Below are 19,535 nucleotides of genomic sequence, written 5' to 3' on the forward strand. Positions count from 1 at the left end.
ACAGTAGAGACATAACGATGTTGCGAGGCGTGGTCGTGAACGAGAATTAATAAACGTATTTATTACAATTCGGCTGACAACCTGCATTCATGAATAAACCTTAGTCCGTACTAGTAGCTACTCGACGTTTCACTCGTTCTCCGCTGTGCTGGTGCTCGGCTTCACCTCGTCGCTCTTTTCTTCACCCTCCTCCACGCCGGGCTCGCTCTTTCTCTTTCTCTTCCTGCCCCTGAGCTTGTTCAACTTCAACTTCATCCCTCGTTTGCGCTTGTGCTTAGGAATGTCCGTCGGATCTGTGAATCGAGAGTGATAGAATAAAACTTTCATTATACAACTGACAGTACGTACAGTCGTCGGGAATGTTCATTTGCTTCCTTAGGACAGCTCGAACTTGTTTATTGATGATTTCTCGGCACTGGGCGTCGAATCCGCTCGGCAGCCAACCCCTTTTCTCGTGGCACCTCGCAGTGGGCAGAGGATCAGGCAGCTTGGCTAACATTTCCTGTATCTCCTCCACGAGAACGTCGCAATACTGCAAGACAGTTAACGTGCAACGTGACAAATGTGTACAATTTTGGACTCGACCGTGCTGAATGGGAAATTATGGTGAAACCTGGTAGAACATTTGCCTAGAAGGGGGCACTGTTCCTTCTCTGTAAATGTACACGTTCTCGGTTAATTGTTGCTCCTTTTTGTAACCTTGCTCCGTTGACACTCCACTCAGCACCGTCTTTTGCTTGCCAACTGGTGTCGACCTGTAGGGCAACGTGTACTCTGAATAATTCCTCTTGCATTTCACGGTGGACCCCAAACCATCTGTTAAAATGAATTAGTATTTTGAACCGACTAGATCATTATCATTTTTTTAACGCGATTATTGCAACTCACGCATAGCTTTCAGTCTGTAATCCAAGGTTTGGTACTTCCTCGCGGTGATGTCTTTCCTCGGGTCGTAACCCAGTTTCACCCACATAATTTTCCATGGGCCAGTCATGAAGTAGTACGCCACGGAGGGTAACAGAATCTTCAAACGATCGTTGGAAAATTTCGTCCTATACATCACCGCGTTCTTCGACCAAATTGGTCGTTCCTCGAACAACTGCCGGATCTGGTCAAAGTGCGTGTTCTGGACGAATTTAACCTTCATGGCAGTCTCGATGCCAGCCGGTGGCTTGGTAGGGACCTCCGGCGTTGAGAAATAGATGAAATTTGAGAAACCCGCTTTTCGCTTTGTACTCTTTCCTATTATGTTCTCCGGATACGAGTTTGTCTCTGTCTTCGGCACGTACTGCTGAATCGTGTCCATCCTGCTGAAAGCAGCTGGCGGCAGGAAATAAGGTACGTCATTCTGCAACCATGAAAATCGTTGTATGTTGCTTGGATATATCTTATCGTATATGTAGTCCAACTTTTTGGGGTCTTCTTTGCTTTGAGTCATTGGCAGGTACTGAAAATCGCAGAGATCTGAAAAAATATTCCTTTGATCGTTTCAAATTCACTCAAACGATAAAAACGATCCTCTGCTATCAACTGTACATACTGGTAAATTTGAATTCCATATCCACCCGGCCTAGAACCTTTAATTTCGGTAATTCGTACTCCTCATCTTTGGAAAGATCTTCGTATTTATTCCCCTCGAATGTCGGAGGTATATTTTTTTCAGTCTTCATCGGATCGGACTGCTCGGGATCAGCAATGTCGTCCAATGCATTCACGCTGCAACTTTCTACTCGATCAGCCAATTCAGACATAACTTGTTCCTCGCTTTTCTTCTCATGTTTCTCTGTATCCTCTGTATCCGACAACTGTATTGCATTAATATTATGCTGCACCTCGTTGCTCTGGACATTGGTTACATCTACATTTTGTTCTGTTCGCTTAACTTTGGTTTCTTCCACTTTCTTTAATCTGGACTTCTTCACCCTAACTCTAAGTAAAAATCCTTTGGTATTATACCTATCTCCACAAGTTGGTTTACAATAAGTGTCATCCGGTCTGAATTTTAATTCCAAACGCCGATTCGGAGTATTTACTGCCTGTTAATGTTAACAATAGTTACTATAACAGTATCGTTTGCATACGTACATTTATTAAAAATATATAGTACTGTAGAAATTGCGCCAATCCCACCCAATGTCTCTATAGCTCTATCCGGATTAACAACGTTCCCTGGGTATCTAATGCAAATAAACTTTTTATCGAATCTATGGCCTCCGGGGAGCACGGGTCCAATGTAATCATCTTCGTGCTGTTTAACCGCTGCTCCTTCGTCAGCCTGTAAATTCTATGTAGTACATAGATACAGTAAAAATAACATTTAAACCGAAATGATCGACGAAAATAGATAGACGGCAAAAACGTATTAATTTGATCTTACAGTTTTGTCATCATTGGTTTCTGGTACATCAGCAGAAGAATCATCGCTGCCTAAGTCTTTACGATAATCATCGATCTTAAAATCCTCGTCTTTTTCATCTCGTGGATCGTAAGGTTCATCGCTGTCATTGCTCGATTCGCTCATTCTCACGTGTCCAAATATCCTACGAAAAACGTGTATTTTCAAACTCTACATTCTCTTAAACAACGTGATGTCAGCCTAAAGAATGATGATTAAGATAAAGTATTAACACAGAATATTCCATTCGTGTACGCGATCTAATAATCATCGATTCTTTTCTGCCCAATTAAAATGAAAATTTACTCGGCAACATTAATTTCAGTCAGATGGTAAACAGTATACAGACTGAATAAAATTCAAATCTATAATGTTTAAATACGTTTAAACGTTCGAACAGCTATTGCTACGTTCAATATCAATCGTAATAATTACAATCAAAACTTACAAACAAGCAGACACGCATTAATACAATATTTATCAGTTTCGAGGTTAATTCACGATGTATCGCTCCAGCTGTACTAACAAGTGCGCGCCGCGTGCGCTGCACGCCGAATCTTGATGTAGAAAAGGTTGCCTAACTGCAGGTGATAAGTTGACATTTAAATTATGCAATTATTACAGGCAAATACGCTCGATAATACCGCGGAATGAGTAACAGTTCTATGGAGAATGAATGATTAAACACTTAAAAGAATAGCTGAGCGAATAATTCGGAAAAATAAAACAACAGGCGATTCCTCTAATTTAAGTAAACCATCAAATATCGAACGTACAGGAGTTTCTCCCGTGAAATATTCAATAGATTGATACACCGATAAATATTGCAACTCGCCGTCAATCTCGTACCTGCCAATCAAGCACGGAACAGAAGGACAATACAAACGTGACGATAATAACGAAATCGGAAGCAACGAGACACGACAGAATTGTTTTGTTCTCTTAAAAGTTGCATAAGTTACACGTTAATCGAGCGATACAACTCTCTAGAAACTTTGTTCTCTGCCGCATAGAAATGCAAACAACCGTATACTGTTTTCAAATACTGTTAACGGCTCTGATTCCATGAAAACAGGAAGTTCTATGAACTTTAATCACGTAACAAGCAACTCTGAAGACCTTTTTGAATGATTAATCCCCGGCTTTTCAGTTGAACCGCTCGCTTATAGTTCTTGCGCATAACTTTCATTTGTTGATAGTGTATAGCAAGCGAGAACAACCAACGCGGTACAGTCTACACGTTTATGCCCCGCGTTGAACCAGGAGGAAGAGGCAAGAGGAGGGAACGGGGAAGACAACGGCGATTGTCGGGAAATTTGAGAGCCAACGGTACTAGGAACACTGTAATAAGAGTTTCCGATAAACGTGACCCTTTGACAGACGTATTTGCCATTGGAAAGAGGGCGTGGATACTTCTAACTGGCTTACCTTGTAAGAATTATGTATGGACGCATGGGACTAAGGCAGCTGTATGATGGACAGTTTTAAATAATTCAATCCATGTCGGTAGCGGCGCGGTGCTGACGATATATCGCCCTTAGCCAACCGGATTTTCAATTAAATTCTGTTGACTGTGTTGGAGCCGATACTGGCCGGCATTTGTCACAACATTTGTCACAGCATTCGTCGATATTTCCAATGAGAAATATCCTCGACTGAGTACTCGATTAACCGGACAATTATCCGGTGTCGACGACCTTCCTGCAGGGTCCTAAACACATGAAATCGTTGCGTGAACCAAATGACATGATCATTCGTTACACGTATTCGAGGAACATCCGATGTCCAACCCGGCTGGCATGCGTGTACCATGAGCTCGTCAACGAGGAACTTAACATTGAACCCGCGGCTATTATCTACAAGCATGCCAGCTCGAGCAAGGGTGACCATTAACTCGGATGTATGCAAATACATAACTGTGCTCGCACACTCACACACAGGCAACCAAGGAAGGGCACAGGAAGTCGCCGAATAGAACAAGCTGCGCATGGGCGTTTCTATGGCGACGATTGACTCTTGCCACGACCTCTAGTCGCTTCTATCAATCTATTAGAGTGTTATCGCGCCGTGGCGAGGATACCTTTGCTCGCGAACCTTTGCAGTTCCCTTCTGCGACGAACCGACGTTCCCTTTGCGGTCTCCTCTTCGGCTTCCTTGCTCGAGGATCAACGGCTCTGCATCCGGGCTCAACTGTTCCTACAAGTTACTCGAGTCAGTGGATTCATTCGGCGCGGACGTTGGGACCAGACCCTTGGAACCTACCACACAACCACAGTTGCTTATCAAAGCGTCGTCTCTGTCGCCGTCGCGTTCGCTGTCCTTTCTAGAAGACCGGCGTCCATCCTGGAACGGTGATGGGGCTCGACAGGATCGCTCCGTCTTTTCCATGAATGGGGCCTTGCTGGAGTCGTGTCCCAGCGCGTTCGATTCGTTACCGCGAATACGCGTCAGAAGTCAATCCAGTGACGCCTCGTCGGCGAGCATGATTGCTAATTAACTGAAGATTCCTATCAGTCGGGGGATGCAAGCGACAGTGAACGTTAAAGTTGGACTGGAACGACGAATAAAGATTTCGCTTGAGTTCGAGTAGCAGCCAGTTCAAGGAAGTTCTGGCGAACCGTGGAAGACTTGTCTGGCGGGCAGTGTAACAAGTGAAGGTGAACGTGCTGACAGACCTCGTGGCCTGGGATCCAGAGATTGCCACTGGAACGGTAGAAATACAATTAGAGACATTGTGTTTTACGCGAGGCAGCGTAACAAGTAGATTGAACGTCTGTTGTGCTCCGTCGTGGCCAGAGGGGTTTCTAATGTGAGCTAGGAGTTACCGGTTCTATCTTTGAGACTCTGGGCCGAGGAACGCGTGAGCGGAAAATGAATCGGTCGGTGCTTGAAGCATGTGAGTAAATGGCCGTGACGGGTTTTCCCCATCCTTCCAACGACCTACTATGGGCATCTGCCTGGACACTGGTTAGTATTGTTCTTCTCTCTCTTTCTCTCTGTCTGTCCCTTTCCGTTGAATCACACGTAACGTTGGAATCAAGATCGATACTACGTCGCCAGGTGGCACGTTGTTATATTATATTGTATTATATTGCGTAAATTACCTCGAATTGTCCCATGTAATATCGAGCGGCCGCTACATCGTTAATCAGATTAATGGCGCCGAAACGCGTTCCCATTCATTTGCACACGTGTAACCCACATACATTGTACTTGACATTCCACTCATTAGTGGATCAATAAGTCTTTTAGCCATCACCGAAAACAGAGGAATACAGTGTTAGTAATTCGCAATGGTAATCGATGGAAGTAATTAAATGTGCGAGGTGAATGTTTGTTACTTGAATTAAATAACTTATTATTCGTTTCATTTCAATTGCATTTCATTTTCCATAGCGAGCGGCGTAGTGGAGCAATAGTCCTGAAAAGGGAACATTAATGTATTAGAGGAATAATGATAAAATCGTTACAGTATCGACGTTCCGTTAAATTCACATTTTAAATTCATAACTTTCGCGCCTCTTCTCCAAGCGCCAACGTCCGTTGGTTTTGCCGAGCGGCTTCCTAACCTTACTTTTCAGCTTGAACTCCTCAACTTTGCTGAGCGTTCAAAACTTCCAGCCCTCGGTTTTCCGTGAAATTCTCTAGCTTCCAGTCTACGTTTTACGGAAAACATATTAACCTAAAAAAGGACGTTTCTATATTGGTATTTATCTCAACTGATAATTAGGATTTAGAATTCGTTGCATCGATACGTTGGACGCTATTCCCGCTTAAATCAAACTCCATTGTCCCATTATCTCGCAACGATGGAGCGAATAATGAAAAAGGTATAATCTGGCTTATTGTTTACCTGCAGTCTCTTCTCTAAGCTCTGAGTTTATTGCGAGTAATGAAATATTTTTAAACGGCATCAAATGGGGAGCAGATAAATGCGCAAGTAGATTACGTCGGCCCTGCTCGGACAAGTGGATGAAGTCTGTATTAAGATAAGCAAGTAGATTAGGCCGTCATTTGTCAAACCAGTGGAATGAGGCTCGTTGAGCGGCCTCAGTAGTGTAGGCTGTGCTTTGATCGAACAGTAGAATAATCTGTTTTAAACGATGGCTACAGACTTGTCGGATGAAGGTAATTATGTACAACGTTTCGGATAGCTTGATGGCCAGAGTTAATTGTCTCCTGTACTAATACTTGGAATATTAACCCTTTGAACTCTGTAGGCTCCAATATTGCACCAGGAATAATATTAGATATTTTAATGAACCTTACAGAAACTACCCTACAATTATTAGATTTTTCACACATCCAAATTTGGAACTAAAAAGGAAAATAAAAGATCTAAGAAATGTTATAGCATTTTTCACTTTCGCTATGGATACTATAAAAACTAGTTGCAGTTGCTGGTAAATTACAAAACCATCTGGAGTGCTAAGGGTTTATATTTGAAATTACAATATTTCAGATAGTATTTGAAACGTAGTGTTTAAGATATTAATACTTCAAATTATAATATTTCAAATAGTATTTGAAACGTAGTATTTGAAATATTAATACTTCAAATTACAATATTTCAAATAGTATTTGAAACGTAGTGTTTAAGATATTAATACTTCAAATTATAATATTTCAAATAGTATTTGAAACGTAGTATTTGAAATATTAATACTTCAAATTACAATATTTCAGATAGTATTTGAAACGTAGTATTTGGAATATTAATATTCTAAATTACAATATTTCAGATAGCATTTGAAACGTAGTGTTTGAGATGTCAATATTTCAAATTATAATGTTTGAAATAAGAATATTGGAAAGAACAATGATAGTCGATGGACAGAGCATCGTTCGTTGCTACTATTTTGCAGGAAACATTTGTCGTTCGCATAGTATCTGCCAGTATACTTGATCGATCACCGCCACCCAACCGCGAGTTTATATTAAATTATGGAAAAGAAATAACACCGTGCCGGCGAAAGTATTTAGAAGACCGTTCACGCGAACGAGAGAACCCATTTTGCATTGTACTATTAACACTCTCTTTATTTTACTCGAACAAATACAATAATTATTAGACTAGCTTTTGATGCATTTAAGGAAAATTCGAAAGAAACACCGTTTTGCTGATTACATTTGTCAACATCGGAATTTCTATAGAACCCTCCAGTCTATTAATGACTTAATCACAATGAATTATCATTCAAAAACATCTTCAGTAAGGAGAGAATCATTTTCTTCGAAGTTTAAAGAGAAAGTAAGGCACAAAACGACTAGAAACACAATAAATTATGATACAAAAATTAAAAAAAATTTGTTAGTACAACTAAGAAAACAGTAGACAGCGAAACGGTGATCGATTTTACTCGAGAGAAATTTCATTGTCCGTCCGTGCATTTTTCATGCGTCACTCGACATATTTTTCTGCGAATGCACATACACATGCACTCGCCACTTCAATTTTCTTACAGAAAATTGCGCGAGTCGGTTTCTTTGGATGGTAAACGATATTCGATTTCGTTAATTATGCATCGTAGTGAAAACGAGGAAGCTAAGGTATCCGCAAGGTGAAACATCGAAGAAAATTTGAGAGGAAAGGCAAAGAAATTGGATAAAGAACAGCCGGCGAAACTGAAAGTGCTCGGAGGAAATATTATAATATTTATCGGCGTGACTCACGTCGCGAATGAATCAATATTGCATGCGACTTCGCTTCCTTGTCGTTAGCGCGCCGGCGAAGTTGCTTTTCTTCGAGGAAACGCTGACGCGCCGGATGCATTTTTCAGTGGAGCTATACAGCGGTTTCTTACTCCAATTTCTCGCGAGATTAACGCTGGAACCAAATTGCCTAACGAGTAACGTCGCAACATATTCAGTTAACCAGTTAACTGTGACGAGTATTCACGTCATCGTAAAGCTTGACGTGATGCTAATTCTTTATTTTTTCACATAAACATGTAATTCTTCTTTGTTTCGCTTTGATGTTTCATTCAAATATACTCTACGTGCATTCGTCCTGTGTTCGACGAGTACACGCTCCATTTTTTAATTTTATTCCGTGCAGAACGAGAGGTTTTTTAAATTCCACAGTTAACTGATTAACACTAGAACTACCGTGTGTTTAACACGATTAATATATAATCATAAAAATTGTAACAATAGATGGTTTTCAGTTTCTTCAGATATTCATTATAGTAGTAAAACTATTGATTCTAAAGATGATTTTGAATATTCGATGCCTTTAAGATATCAATAAACGGAACAAAAGAATCAAAACCAGTCGTTTCGACTGGCACGGTAGTTCTAGTGTTAAAGATATTTCATGGAACAACCGTTGAATATCGCGAGACACAAGGGAATTCAAATTGCAGATCAACAAAATGGATCGCAAGTGTTCGAGGAGGCCGATGCTCGGAATACAGAGAAATGGCGAGGCGAGGCTGGCCTGTTGGCGACCCCTCCGAACGGCAACTTTCCACAGCAGAACGTTGGTCCGGTCAAATTCGAGGTGCCGAAGGTGCCTGTTATATTCGTGCTCGGTTCGTATCCGCTTTACTTCATCAATAAATTACACAAGCTAACACGCTGCTCCGCAAAGTGGGAAGATCGGTAAATCTCCATCGAAAAACCTGCCGATCTTCGAACCCCTGTAACTTTCCAACTGAAAATCGTTCGACATTCAGTCTTAGCTCGCTAGAAACCGTGAAGCTTCTACTTTCGTTTCACATAAGCACTGTTTTCTACGATATTTTTACTTTTTGTAATTGATGGTAGAGCAGTTGCACCTCTTCGCCTCGAAAATCGTGGGAATTCCAGCTTGTAACGTCTTCACGAAGTTTAAACAATTTATTTTGACAATGAATCCACCACGGGCTAGTAGTTTAGAGTCTACTCTTTCCAACGACTCCTCGAAACTCGACGTGCGATTTTTGTTCGCCATTTTATCGGCGTTCGACGGAGTAGTTGTTAACTATGGTGTGCTCTTCAGGCGGTCCGGGAAGTGGAAAGGTGACACACTGTGATAACCTGATGCAAGAAAAGAAGGGCATCACGCACATCAACATGATGGACCTTCTTCAACAATACGCTTTAGGAAACGGTGCGTATCGCGCTGCGGAATCGAGTCGGGTATTCGAATGAAACGTAACGCCTTGATCGCAGATATGCAAGATTTCGGGCAGCTTAGCAGTAAGACGGTTGCGGAGGTCCTCATGCTCGAAATCAAGATGTCGCCAGGGGCCAAAGTGTTTCTCGTTAGCGGATATCCGCGTAACATGCGCGACGTGGTCGAGTACGCCGAGAAAGTGAGTCGTTGGTCGTCACAGAAATTTTCCTAACTTTCTTCTGATATATTCATCAGGATTTTATCGCAATTCTGTTCCTCCAATTGTCCAGTCTCTGTGTCTAAACCGATTACTACGCTTCCAGATCAAAATCGTGAACGGCGTGATACTGGTCTCGTGGAGGCAGGAAATCCTCGAGCGGCAGATCGACTTCGGCGCGCAGCTCGGCCAGGTGGTGATCGAGCTCGCCAGAATGGAACTTTACAATTTTTATAGGAACGTCATGCCTGTGGCTGAGTACTTCGATCAAAGTGGAATGTTGCTAGAGGTATAATTGCAATTTTCCGCGAGCCCATTATCTTATGAACGTTGTCTCGCTTCAGGCCAAAGCGTGAATAAGGGAACCGATTTTCTAAGAGCAACTGTCCAAACTGCAATTAGAATTGATAGTCGAGTTGAGCGTTGTTACGCGTGGCTTTTGTTATACTCGATGATATCTCCGAACGTTGAATATTCCATGTTTAACGTGTCGTTCACCAGGTGAACGGGGAAAGAAACCCAAACGACGTCTACGTCGACTTCCGGGAGGCGGTGTTCAAAATTCTCGGCTTATCCACCGACGACACGAAGGAGAGGAACGTTCCTCCGTCGTTGGAGGCAGAGGTACTTGAAAAATCGTTTTCGCTAAGTATGAGAAACTATACGCGGAAATGATTCCAGGTAGAAGTAGAAAGGAGGAAAGAATCCATTTCAAAATCACCACCGCCGCCGAGGAGGGAGGAGCCACCGGTGGTTGTGACCCCGTTGCCACCAGTGATAACCGAGAAACCAGTGAAGACCGCGAGCAAGCCTAGAAAAGGGCTGCCTTCGTTCATATGGATCATAGGTAATCGTCGACACTCTCAAAATTTACTAATTCTTCTTTAAAGTTCTTTAAAATTCTAAAGAAATTTACTAATTCTCAACTTCGAATCGGACAAGGCGGTCCAGGGAGCAACAAGGACAACCTGTGCAGCCAGGCGGTGCGCAACATGCCAGGCTGGGTGCACGTCAGCATAAGTAGCCTGCTGAGGACGATGGCCACGTCGAACACCATCGTGAAGGACGCGATAATCTGCGGCGAACTGGTCCCGCAGGACATAGTGATGCAGGTCCTCGAGCAACAGATCATTCTGAACCGAGACACCGACGGCGTCATCATCGACGGGTATCCGAGGGACCTGACGCAGGTCGAAGAGTTCCAGAACAAGGTGCAATGGAGTATAGGGCAATCGATAAATTCTAATTGTTCTTTCAATGTGGCTTGACTGTGTTCTGTATCATTCTATTCTATATGATTTATATTATACTATAGAATCGTATTTGCAGTTCGGTCAACAACCGCCCTTGGTCCTGCTCGACTGCTCGAAGCTGCAGCTAGGCAGAGGTCGCCTGGACGACAGCGTGTCGGCGTTCAAGAAAAGACTGGACCTCTTCCGGGAGCTGTCGTTGCCGATGCTGAAAACGTTGGACAACGAGAGTCGCTTGACGATCGTAAGCGTCCGACGCTTCATTTCATTGACATTCAGAGAGGGAACTTTTCTGACGAATAAGCGCAGGCTCTGGTTAGTTGCTTTTAACCGAGAAACACAATACACCCGTAGATCGACGGCGACACGGACGTGCCCAGCGTGCAACAGGAGTTCGCGGCAGCGCTCTATCAACTGATGACCCAATCGCGACGCAAGGGAGAGGAGAATCACGCTGCCCGGTCGCCGTTAACGGTAGACAACGGTAACCTAATCGGCAATAACAGGGACCAAATCCTACCGAACGGCGTCCTCAAGGAAGCTAACAACGAGAAGCCGAGCATCGAGAACGCGATGAACGCTATGAACGGTCTCTCCTTCGGAGGTAAGCTTGTCAATAGAAGAAACGTTTACTCTTGGTTGTTGCTTGAAATTATTTCTTGAGGCCATGCTTTTCACTGGTCGATCGTTGCCTAAATTAGACGGTACATTAGCTAAGAGGAAGGTAGCCTTGGTCTGTGGACAGAAGGGGGAAAGGAACCGAGAATAAAGTAACATTTCTCTGACTAGGCGCGGTGCAAATCGCCAACGGATTGAGAAACAACCTGAAGCAGATACAGAAGAACGGCGTGACCCGCGTGCAGAACGGGGTTGCCAACGGCGCCGCCCACATTCTTCAAAACGGAGTCGCGCATCTGGCGAACGGCATCGCCGCAGGCAACAACAAAGTCGCGCCAGCTGTTCAGAATTACGTACCGAACGACGCGAACGACGCCATCAGGAAAATGTACAACGAGGTCGAGGGGTATCAGCAGAACCTACACATGTGAACCCTCTTCGCCTCCCTCTCAGGACCATTGAAGGATCATAAATAACGTAGAGACTCGCGCTGGGTGTTTGGCGACTCGTTGCTGAACATTTCAGATTCGAGACTTGGCAGAAGACTCGAAATTTTGGAAAACTTATGGAAGATTACGTCCGAAATGTGTCGCTACTTGTCCCGGACACCTTTTCTAATAAAAACGAGGCACAGGGTAGATCTGACATTCAGCAAAGGTCAACGTTCGCGTGTTTTCCTGTCTGGTTGAACTCGAGTCGGAATGAAATCGAGACAGACGGTGAATTGTATAAATTAAAGGGTGCGAGATCTATCCTCTGCGTCGCTAGTGCTAAAACGAAAGGATTACAATTTATTTTTAATATCGTCCTGTCTTTTTATAATGTTAATCACTTCAACAGCTGCAGGTTTAAGGCGAGAGGATTTCAGATGACAATGTGTAACGCGTGTACGTCCTTATCGTGCCTTGAAACTGAATTACTTAATTATTTACTTACTGACTCGTTACGACTTGAATAGAATTAATGCAACCATTCAACGAAAGCCAAACACGAACGTAGTTTCGCAGATGTAGTATAAATTATCGTACAAAGTTGATCACTTTAATTTCTACAAACTTCGAAGGTCAATGGTTAACGATCAGCGAGCACAAGTCAATGGTCGATGATCAACAGTTGATTTTATGCATTTACGCCAATTAAATGTGATCAAGATGTAACGAGGTAAAGACGAGCACGGTTTCTTCTTTATCCAACAAATTCGCTCGTTGATTGATTTCTATTTTTATAAATTGATCCCGGAAAATCAGTGAGTGTACATATAAATAGAACGAACGTACCGTCTCATTAGAATTGACATTTGCATTAGATTTCATTCGTTTGTACTTGAATACCTCGATAGATTTAATATTAGATTCTTCTTAATATGCTAAGGGAAAACGTTATTATTGTATTATTGTATTTATTCCATTCTTTCGTTTCTGTCCGTCAAGCGGGCAGAGTAACAAATGACGATTAATATTGTTAACGATAAGAATAGAATGGCAAATGAGAAATATGCGCACCAACGACGCCAATTTATTTATTTCATTCCATCCGATGGAAAGTATTTTGATTGTTATCTCTTATGTAATTGCATGCTGTTCAAGACTAGTCGAGGAGTATTTTTTATGCAATAGTATGTTAGCAATCACAGTTTCCCCTTCTTTTCTAGATATTAATTACGTGTACCTTAACTTTTTGGAAGTATTTCATTCGACAAATTGTCCCTGCGTATTCAACTTTGTTTTACGTTTAAACGAACATGTAATGATTTCATGCACCGATATATTAAATATGTTTTAGAAGTTTTCAAACTGACTTTTTCTTTGAGTTATTGAACACTGTTACGTTGAATGTACAAGATAGAATAAAATTCCAATCTCAGGCGAGTTCAATGAGACTTGAACGATTGAAACGGTTAAAAGTTTAAAGTTAAAATTTAACTTGTCACTTGTTAGCACGAATATATTTATAAATAACAATATATACAGGTGATATGTAAATGAATATTCGATCAAGAATGAAATGAATATCGGAAACAAATTATTCATTATATCAATATTATGTACTTAATAAATCTTTATTTCAACAGATTATTAAGTAATTATTCGTATAATCTCAGTAATTTGACTTGTTTATTGACAATTTCACTATACATATATGTAACGAATAATCAAGCCCACCAACGTATTACCTCAATTGCTAATGTAATACATACATAACAATATATCTGAAACTTCTCCTTAATAAATTCCTATTCAGAGAATAGAACCCATTTGAACATTTCCTTCCAGACATTTTTACATAAATCTACTTCTTCCTTATGAATATTCGAAGCTGGCTGATAATCACAATAAAGTAGTAAGCAGTAGATGAGTAATAAATATTCGTCTGATATTTTATGCAATGGAAGCTTAATATCTATATACTGTATTTCAGTACACTGCAAAGAAACTATTTGCTTCTTTCAAATTTATACATAGTTCACTAATCTATTATAAACTATATATACATACTCCCATTGTAGAGTATGACTCTTCTCGATAATACTTGGTCAAAAGTACATGTGAAACTATAAATCATCCGACTTTTGAACACATTTTTCATGACAGGAAAATATAATTATGATATTCCTCTCCTTTCCTACTTATAATGTCAATTACGGTGCCATAAATGTAATTTTACCATATACTCTATTCATTTCTGTCTTCAGTATGTTATTTTAAATGTTTTCTTCTTCTTTGTATTTGTTGCGAGTTTGCAGAAATATGTTTTGCTTTCGGTAAGATATGCAGGTTCTTCATTATTTAAAATGCTTATTTAAAATGAGATCATGAAAACGCTCAATATCTGTTTCCAATCTAATCCTTGATTTATACAGTATACCACAGAATTCGACTTTTTACTTAGCATTACCTATGATTCAGTTACGATAGACATTTATTACATCAAGATAAACAACATATACCATTTCCACGTTTGTCAAAATATAAAATTTTCCAAAAGAATCCTTCGTAATGATGAGAAAATCGAATCAGGTGTGGAAGTCACAAATGCTTAACGTGTGTGTCTGTACATAAGCTGCATGCAATGTACAAATACGACGCGCTGCGCACTTTCCCATTGAATGGGATTAACGCACATTCAATTATTTCCCTATACGTGATGTAAGTATGCTATCGTTTTAGTCTACGTTAACACAATGTGCTTAAAGTCTTAGTTACGAATAATCACAATGAAATATACTAATCACAATAAACGTTGATTTTCTAATACGAACTCTAACAATATAATCTTCTCTATCTGCCTCTAAGAATGGCGTTTAAATTAAACTTCATTTGGCAAATTTCATACAAAAATCAATAATATAGGACTCAAAATTCTAGTTCATCCTGGAGTACTTCTACATAGACTTACGCTCTTAATAAATAAATTACTTGAAAATAGGAATGTAGGGGAAAAATGATCGAGTAGTTTGATAATTCATAATAAGAAATAAATGCTTATTCGATTAAAGATACATGATAACTGTACGATGAAAAAGGAAGAAAAAAAACGGAATTAAAATAGGACTAACAATGAGCAAAAGTTGGTGTTCGACAAAAAACAGTCGTGATTAAAATAGTATGCAGACTAAATACCATGAAGGCTCAAACACAACGTATTCCCATTTCTTTTTTTTTTTAGCACAATTATTCCTTCTCTTTGCCAGATCGCATAAAAAATTAGTTGACGGTTTCAATAAATTTTAAAACTATATTTGGCCACAAATATGAAATATAAACTATCGTATACTCAGTTTGGAAGTCTAGACGATAAAAGTCTTATAAAAGTACACATAACAGAAATTTCACATGTGTATCCGGTAAAATAATTGCGAACGAATTCAAGCACATACATATAGTAACAAATTAACGTATCTATATATACATATAGTTAATTTGGCAGAGAGAAGAACATTAAAAAAAACTGTATAAGGAAGAAATGATAAAACTAACAAGTTATGACTCATTAGTCTTTGCAACCTGCAAATAGTTTGCCTCAAAGTCTTAAAATGCTTTGATTTTGGAAGTGTTACATGTTTTAGTTTTGAGAAAGTCAACTCATGGACTCGAACACGTCTAAAAGTGTAACAGTTAACCACATCCAAAATCAACTAGTACGATAATTAGTTTTATTCATCACGAATTTCATTCTTAGATCATGTTGTATGACACGCATTACAAGTATGTAGTAGGACCACATGGAAACCAAGCCCATGAATAATAATGTTTAGAATATGATGTCGCAGCAGTCTTTAACTTTGGCATTATTTCAAGTAGAACAATCTGATTTTGCTCGCAATAAATTTTCGAATGTACGTAATAGACGTACGAATGAAATTATAATTCATATTGGCATAGTACATTGTTAACACCAACGTTTCCAGCTCTAAACAAATCGAGAAGTATGCATGATAGAACGAAATTTTATGATCAACAAAATTACACGACTAATATTACACTAACAGATTAAGAACAATTGACTAATGTTTCATTCAAACTCTAACACAAACGACATAAACGATCCACAGAATAAATCATGCTAATACCAATTGATTGCTATAAAGTTTTCAAGTATTATTCGAAATAAATAAGTATTTTATTGTAACAATGATGGTTCATGGGCTTGGCTGTTCATTGTTCGACCAAGTCAACATTCATCATCATTCATACAAAATGATAACCACGTCGCCAATTAATTCTTAAAAGTCAAACATTGCTATCTGGTTTACTGGAAAAACCTATTGGTTGAGCATTTTCAACAAGAGTGGCCTGCATACTTGATGAAGGAACCTCTATGTTTGTCATTGCTGATCTCATTTCATGAAGAGGTGCCCTACAAATTACACATGATTAAAATATATCCAATTTTCTATTATATTATAGAATATTACCTAATTCTAGGTACTCAAAATATTTAATCGTATTAATCTATAAATGAACTAAAATGTAAATATAACTTTATCACCTAAATCTAATATGTTACTTTCATTATCTAATCTTAACGTACTACTGTTATTACCTAAATCTACAATTATGGAAAATTACCAATTAAAATTACGAAGCTTAGAAGGTAATATTCGATGCGAATGTGCGACAACAGTTGCAGTTCAAGTATTTCGAAACACGTAAATAGGCGTTTCTCTTCTACATATAGGGAAGAACAAATAATGACATGCAAATTGCGCGATTAATCTGAATAAAACAGACGTGTTTAACGTGTACAAGAACAATACACACATACGTCGTTAGTACAGAAGAATCCAAAGATACTTAATGTTATGCTGGAAACGGATACAATTATTTACATAGAAATTTTAGAGGGTTAAAATTAAAAATTAATTTTCTCAAGCGTAAACATTCATGAACATAATATATTTGCACAACCACAGGGCTCACAATTTGTGTGTTACTTTGCAAATTTAAACACGTGTTGTAAATAAGAAAATTCTTTAGCAAAATATCATGGAATGGTTTGATGAGAAGTGCAAAGCAGTAGCATATAAATGATATAAGTATAATATAAGTCAAACATATATTATTAACTCTATCAACTCTAATAGAACTGTAATGTAGCTAGATATTAAAAGAATTTAAGCAACGTCTAGAATACTAAAAATGTAAGAATAAATTTTAAACTTTATATATTATTGCCTGGTTAGTGAAGTGGTGCAATGAATGTTTGATGATTTATGAACGCCTCCAGTCATCAGGATCCTCCACGAGAGTCGCAGGGTGATCTGTAGTAGGAGGTACAGTACCCTGCGGGGAACCCATACCCGACGTCATTCCTGCTTGGTCGGGCCTGGATCCTCTGTTATTATTAGTGTATTAGTAAGAACATTAGGAATTATATTTATCGGATATATTATTGTTACGTATCATTGTAATTTAATAATCCATACTACGCAAAGTATGTTAAGAAAATTAAACAAATAATATCGCAGTTTTAAACGATCACAGTAAAACGCCATGGTGAATAGTGTTAGTAGTTTCATACACAGTGTTCCAATTTGTCTAGATGCACGTTCGCAACGTGTGTTTTCAGGATTTGTTAGTCCAAACTTGAAACACTATGTATACAATAGGAGGTACCCAAAACCCGTAGCAACAAACTCAAACAAATACAAACAAACATGAGGTAATATGAACAATTACTCTTCCACCTAGAAGCAAACGACATGTGCACATATTATTGCACAACACACTGCATAGTTTGTTTAGCATAATTGAACAGAAAGTATAAAAACGATTAATAAAACCGAACTTCAAGAAAAAATCGTGTTTATCTTTATGTAGTAATGATTTATACCTGTAAAGGTATGTTATTAAATAAACTTCATACTTTCCTTATGGATAATATTTCTTATAATGTTACGAATGAAGTAATTGCCACTTACTTTCGACCAAGCGACATCAATCCATATATTACACCTGTTGCAAATATGAGGCCACTGCCAAATAGACTACTCATTCCTAAACACAGGAAGACTGGTGGAAGCGCCATCCTGAAATAACAAAGAGACGCTATACGCTTAATCTATAAGAGAAACTGTACAACATTGAAACCGAAGATAAATATAACAGTGAATAGTAAAGAGAAATATCTGTTAAGAGAATATACTTACAAACAATACGCCGCTGCTCTATTCCAATAGGGTCTCTTCTCCACCCAATCACTTAAGTTTTGTACAAAATCAATAAATAGGCAGCAACATGGTGCTTCTATCATTACAACTACAAAACCAGCCACCATCTGCCACATACCGCTAATCAGGCAATCTATAGAACCCAAGAGTATCGCTACACAATTCCATGCTCCAAGAAAAATTGCAACTGCAACAAATCGATGGGAATTATTATAAGAATGAACATGGAGGCTTACAAACTATAGATCCTAATCGCTATGTGTTTCCTTTGTATCCGTTGCAAGTATTTTAAATACAAACAAGTAATTGCAGCATTAAATAAATCAACATAACCAAATATTAATTTCATTTTCTGGAAGATGAAAATAAAGAAAAAAGAGAGAACTTACAAGTTTTAAATATATATATATATAGATATATACGTATGTATATATATGTTTATCGTCTAAATATTGTAAATATTATAAATCTAAGTTCGATCGTTATATGCATTTCGTTACTATATAAAATACGACAATAGATCGGTAACGTGATGGCGAAACAAATCACGTGTCGCAACGTGTATTATTTTGGAAAACGTACTCAGACTCCCTACAGTGCCGAGTCCTCGCCCAGCATATTTCATCCACCAAGGTACATCGTCCTTGGCAACAGGATCCTGCCCTGGTCTCTGCATAATCGTCATTATTTTTTCAGACCACGACTGAAACAGCAAAGAACTTGTCACTTTTAAAGCCACACGAATATATACGAGCGATCATGTTCTCACATATTTCAAACATATTTACCATTTTGATCGTTCCACGATCCTCTTCTTCGCCAGCTGACAGAACCAAATAGAACTGACAGCACTTCAAGGATCTGTTGTTGTACAGAAAATCGACCCGTGAGTTTCTTAATTATGTGGGCAGAGGCGCTTCCATCTGTCAACGATTTTAGTTCTCACGTGAAAATTCTCAATGGCTGGTTAGACACTGCCAACGTTCACGTGGTTGAACGTAACCTCTTACGTCTACCAATCGGCACCAAATAAATATTAGAAACACCAATAAGGTGTAGTTGCTTCAAAAATCGCGACCAATATGTTCTTATGTACAAATATAAATCACCCTTCCCCATTCATTTCCAATCGGTCTCATTAAATTAAACGACAAATTAAATTAAAAATAATAATATACGCTAACAATAATTACTCGTTACATAGAAAGCATGCGCTGTTGCACTCAAAGTCCAACGGAAAAAATATTCTTGTCTCTATATAGAACAGTCGTACCAGTCAGGGGATT

General features: G+C 39.2%; 3 protein-coding genes across 10 annotated transcripts; 1 reads left to right on the top strand and 2 right to left on the bottom strand.

Annotated features, from left to right (window-relative positions):
- Nucleotides 1-33: 33 nt before the first annotated feature.
- Nucleotides 34-4,677, bottom strand: l(2)37Cd (general transcription factor IIIC subunit l(2)37Cd). 5 transcript variants are annotated; one of them, XM_076365105.1, is made up of 10 exons: nucleotides 4,658-4,677; nucleotides 4,476-4,591; nucleotides 3,824-4,106; nucleotides 2,378-2,540; nucleotides 2,108-2,284; nucleotides 1,541-2,036; nucleotides 889-1,464; nucleotides 614-816; nucleotides 349-532; nucleotides 34-293 (listed from the first exon to the last, which is right to left on the bottom strand). In XM_076365105.1, the coding sequence occupies exons 3-10, from the start codon at nucleotides 3,847-3,849 to the stop codon at nucleotides 130-132; spliced, it is 1,989 nt and encodes a 662-aa protein (XP_076221220.1). In that variant the 5' UTR covers nucleotides 3,850-4,106; nucleotides 4,476-4,591; nucleotides 4,658-4,677; the 3' UTR covers nucleotides 34-129. The 5 variants fall into 5 exon arrangements, with proteins under 5 accessions (XP_076221220.1, XP_076221221.1, XP_076221218.1 ...); XM_076365106.1 differs by lacking the exons at nucleotides 4,476-4,591; nucleotides 4,658-4,677 and adding an exon at nucleotides 4,330-4,470 and having other exon boundaries at nucleotides 2,108-2,275; XM_076365103.1 differs by lacking the exons at nucleotides 4,476-4,591; nucleotides 4,658-4,677 and adding an exon at nucleotides 4,330-4,470.
- A 544-nt stretch (nucleotides 4,678-5,221) lies between these two features.
- On the top strand, nucleotides 5,222-13,372 carry LOC116432994 (adenylate kinase isoenzyme 5). Of its 3 annotated transcripts, XM_031990562.2 has the most exons (12): nucleotides 5,963-6,225; nucleotides 6,324-6,523; nucleotides 8,761-8,928; nucleotides 9,378-9,488; nucleotides 9,551-9,693; nucleotides 9,818-10,000; nucleotides 10,213-10,335; nucleotides 10,393-10,558; nucleotides 10,654-10,922; nucleotides 11,041-11,205; nucleotides 11,316-11,565; nucleotides 11,751-13,372. In XM_031990562.2, the coding sequence occupies exons 2-12, from the start codon at nucleotides 6,499-6,501 to the stop codon at nucleotides 12,008-12,010; spliced, it is 1,863 nt and encodes a 620-aa protein (XP_031846422.1). In that variant the 5' UTR covers nucleotides 5,963-6,225; nucleotides 6,324-6,498; the 3' UTR covers nucleotides 12,011-13,372. The 3 variants fall into 3 exon arrangements, with proteins under 3 accessions (XP_031846424.1, XP_031846422.1, XP_031846421.1); XM_031990564.2 differs by lacking the exons at nucleotides 5,963-6,225; nucleotides 6,324-6,523 and adding an exon at nucleotides 5,222-5,362; XM_031990561.2 differs by lacking the exons at nucleotides 5,963-6,225; nucleotides 6,324-6,523 and adding an exon at nucleotides 8,138-8,244.
- Nucleotides 13,373-14,480: 1,108 nt separating this feature from the next.
- On the bottom strand, nucleotides 14,481-19,397 carry fwe (calcium channel flower). Of its 2 annotated transcripts, XM_031990666.2 has the most exons (6): nucleotides 19,038-19,397; nucleotides 18,832-18,952; nucleotides 18,229-18,436; nucleotides 18,001-18,108; nucleotides 17,255-17,414; nucleotides 14,481-16,436 (listed from the first exon to the last, which is right to left on the bottom strand). In XM_031990666.2, exons 1-5 carry the CDS (start codon nucleotides 19,038-19,040, stop codon nucleotides 17,291-17,293), a joined length of 564 nt encoding a protein of 187 aa, XP_031846526.1. In that variant the 5' UTR covers nucleotides 19,041-19,397; the 3' UTR covers nucleotides 14,481-16,436; nucleotides 17,255-17,290. The 2 variants fall into 2 exon arrangements, with proteins under 2 accessions (XP_031846526.1, XP_031846525.1); XM_031990665.2 differs by lacking the exon at nucleotides 17,255-17,414.
- Between the last annotated feature and the right edge of the window lie 138 nt (nucleotides 19,398-19,535).

Source organism: Nomia melanderi, chromosome 2 (genome assembly GCF_051020985.1).
Source record: "Nomia melanderi isolate GNS246 chromosome 2, iyNomMela1, whole genome shotgun sequence".
NCBI lineage: Eukaryota > Metazoa > Arthropoda > Insecta > Hymenoptera > Halictidae > Nomia > Nomia melanderi.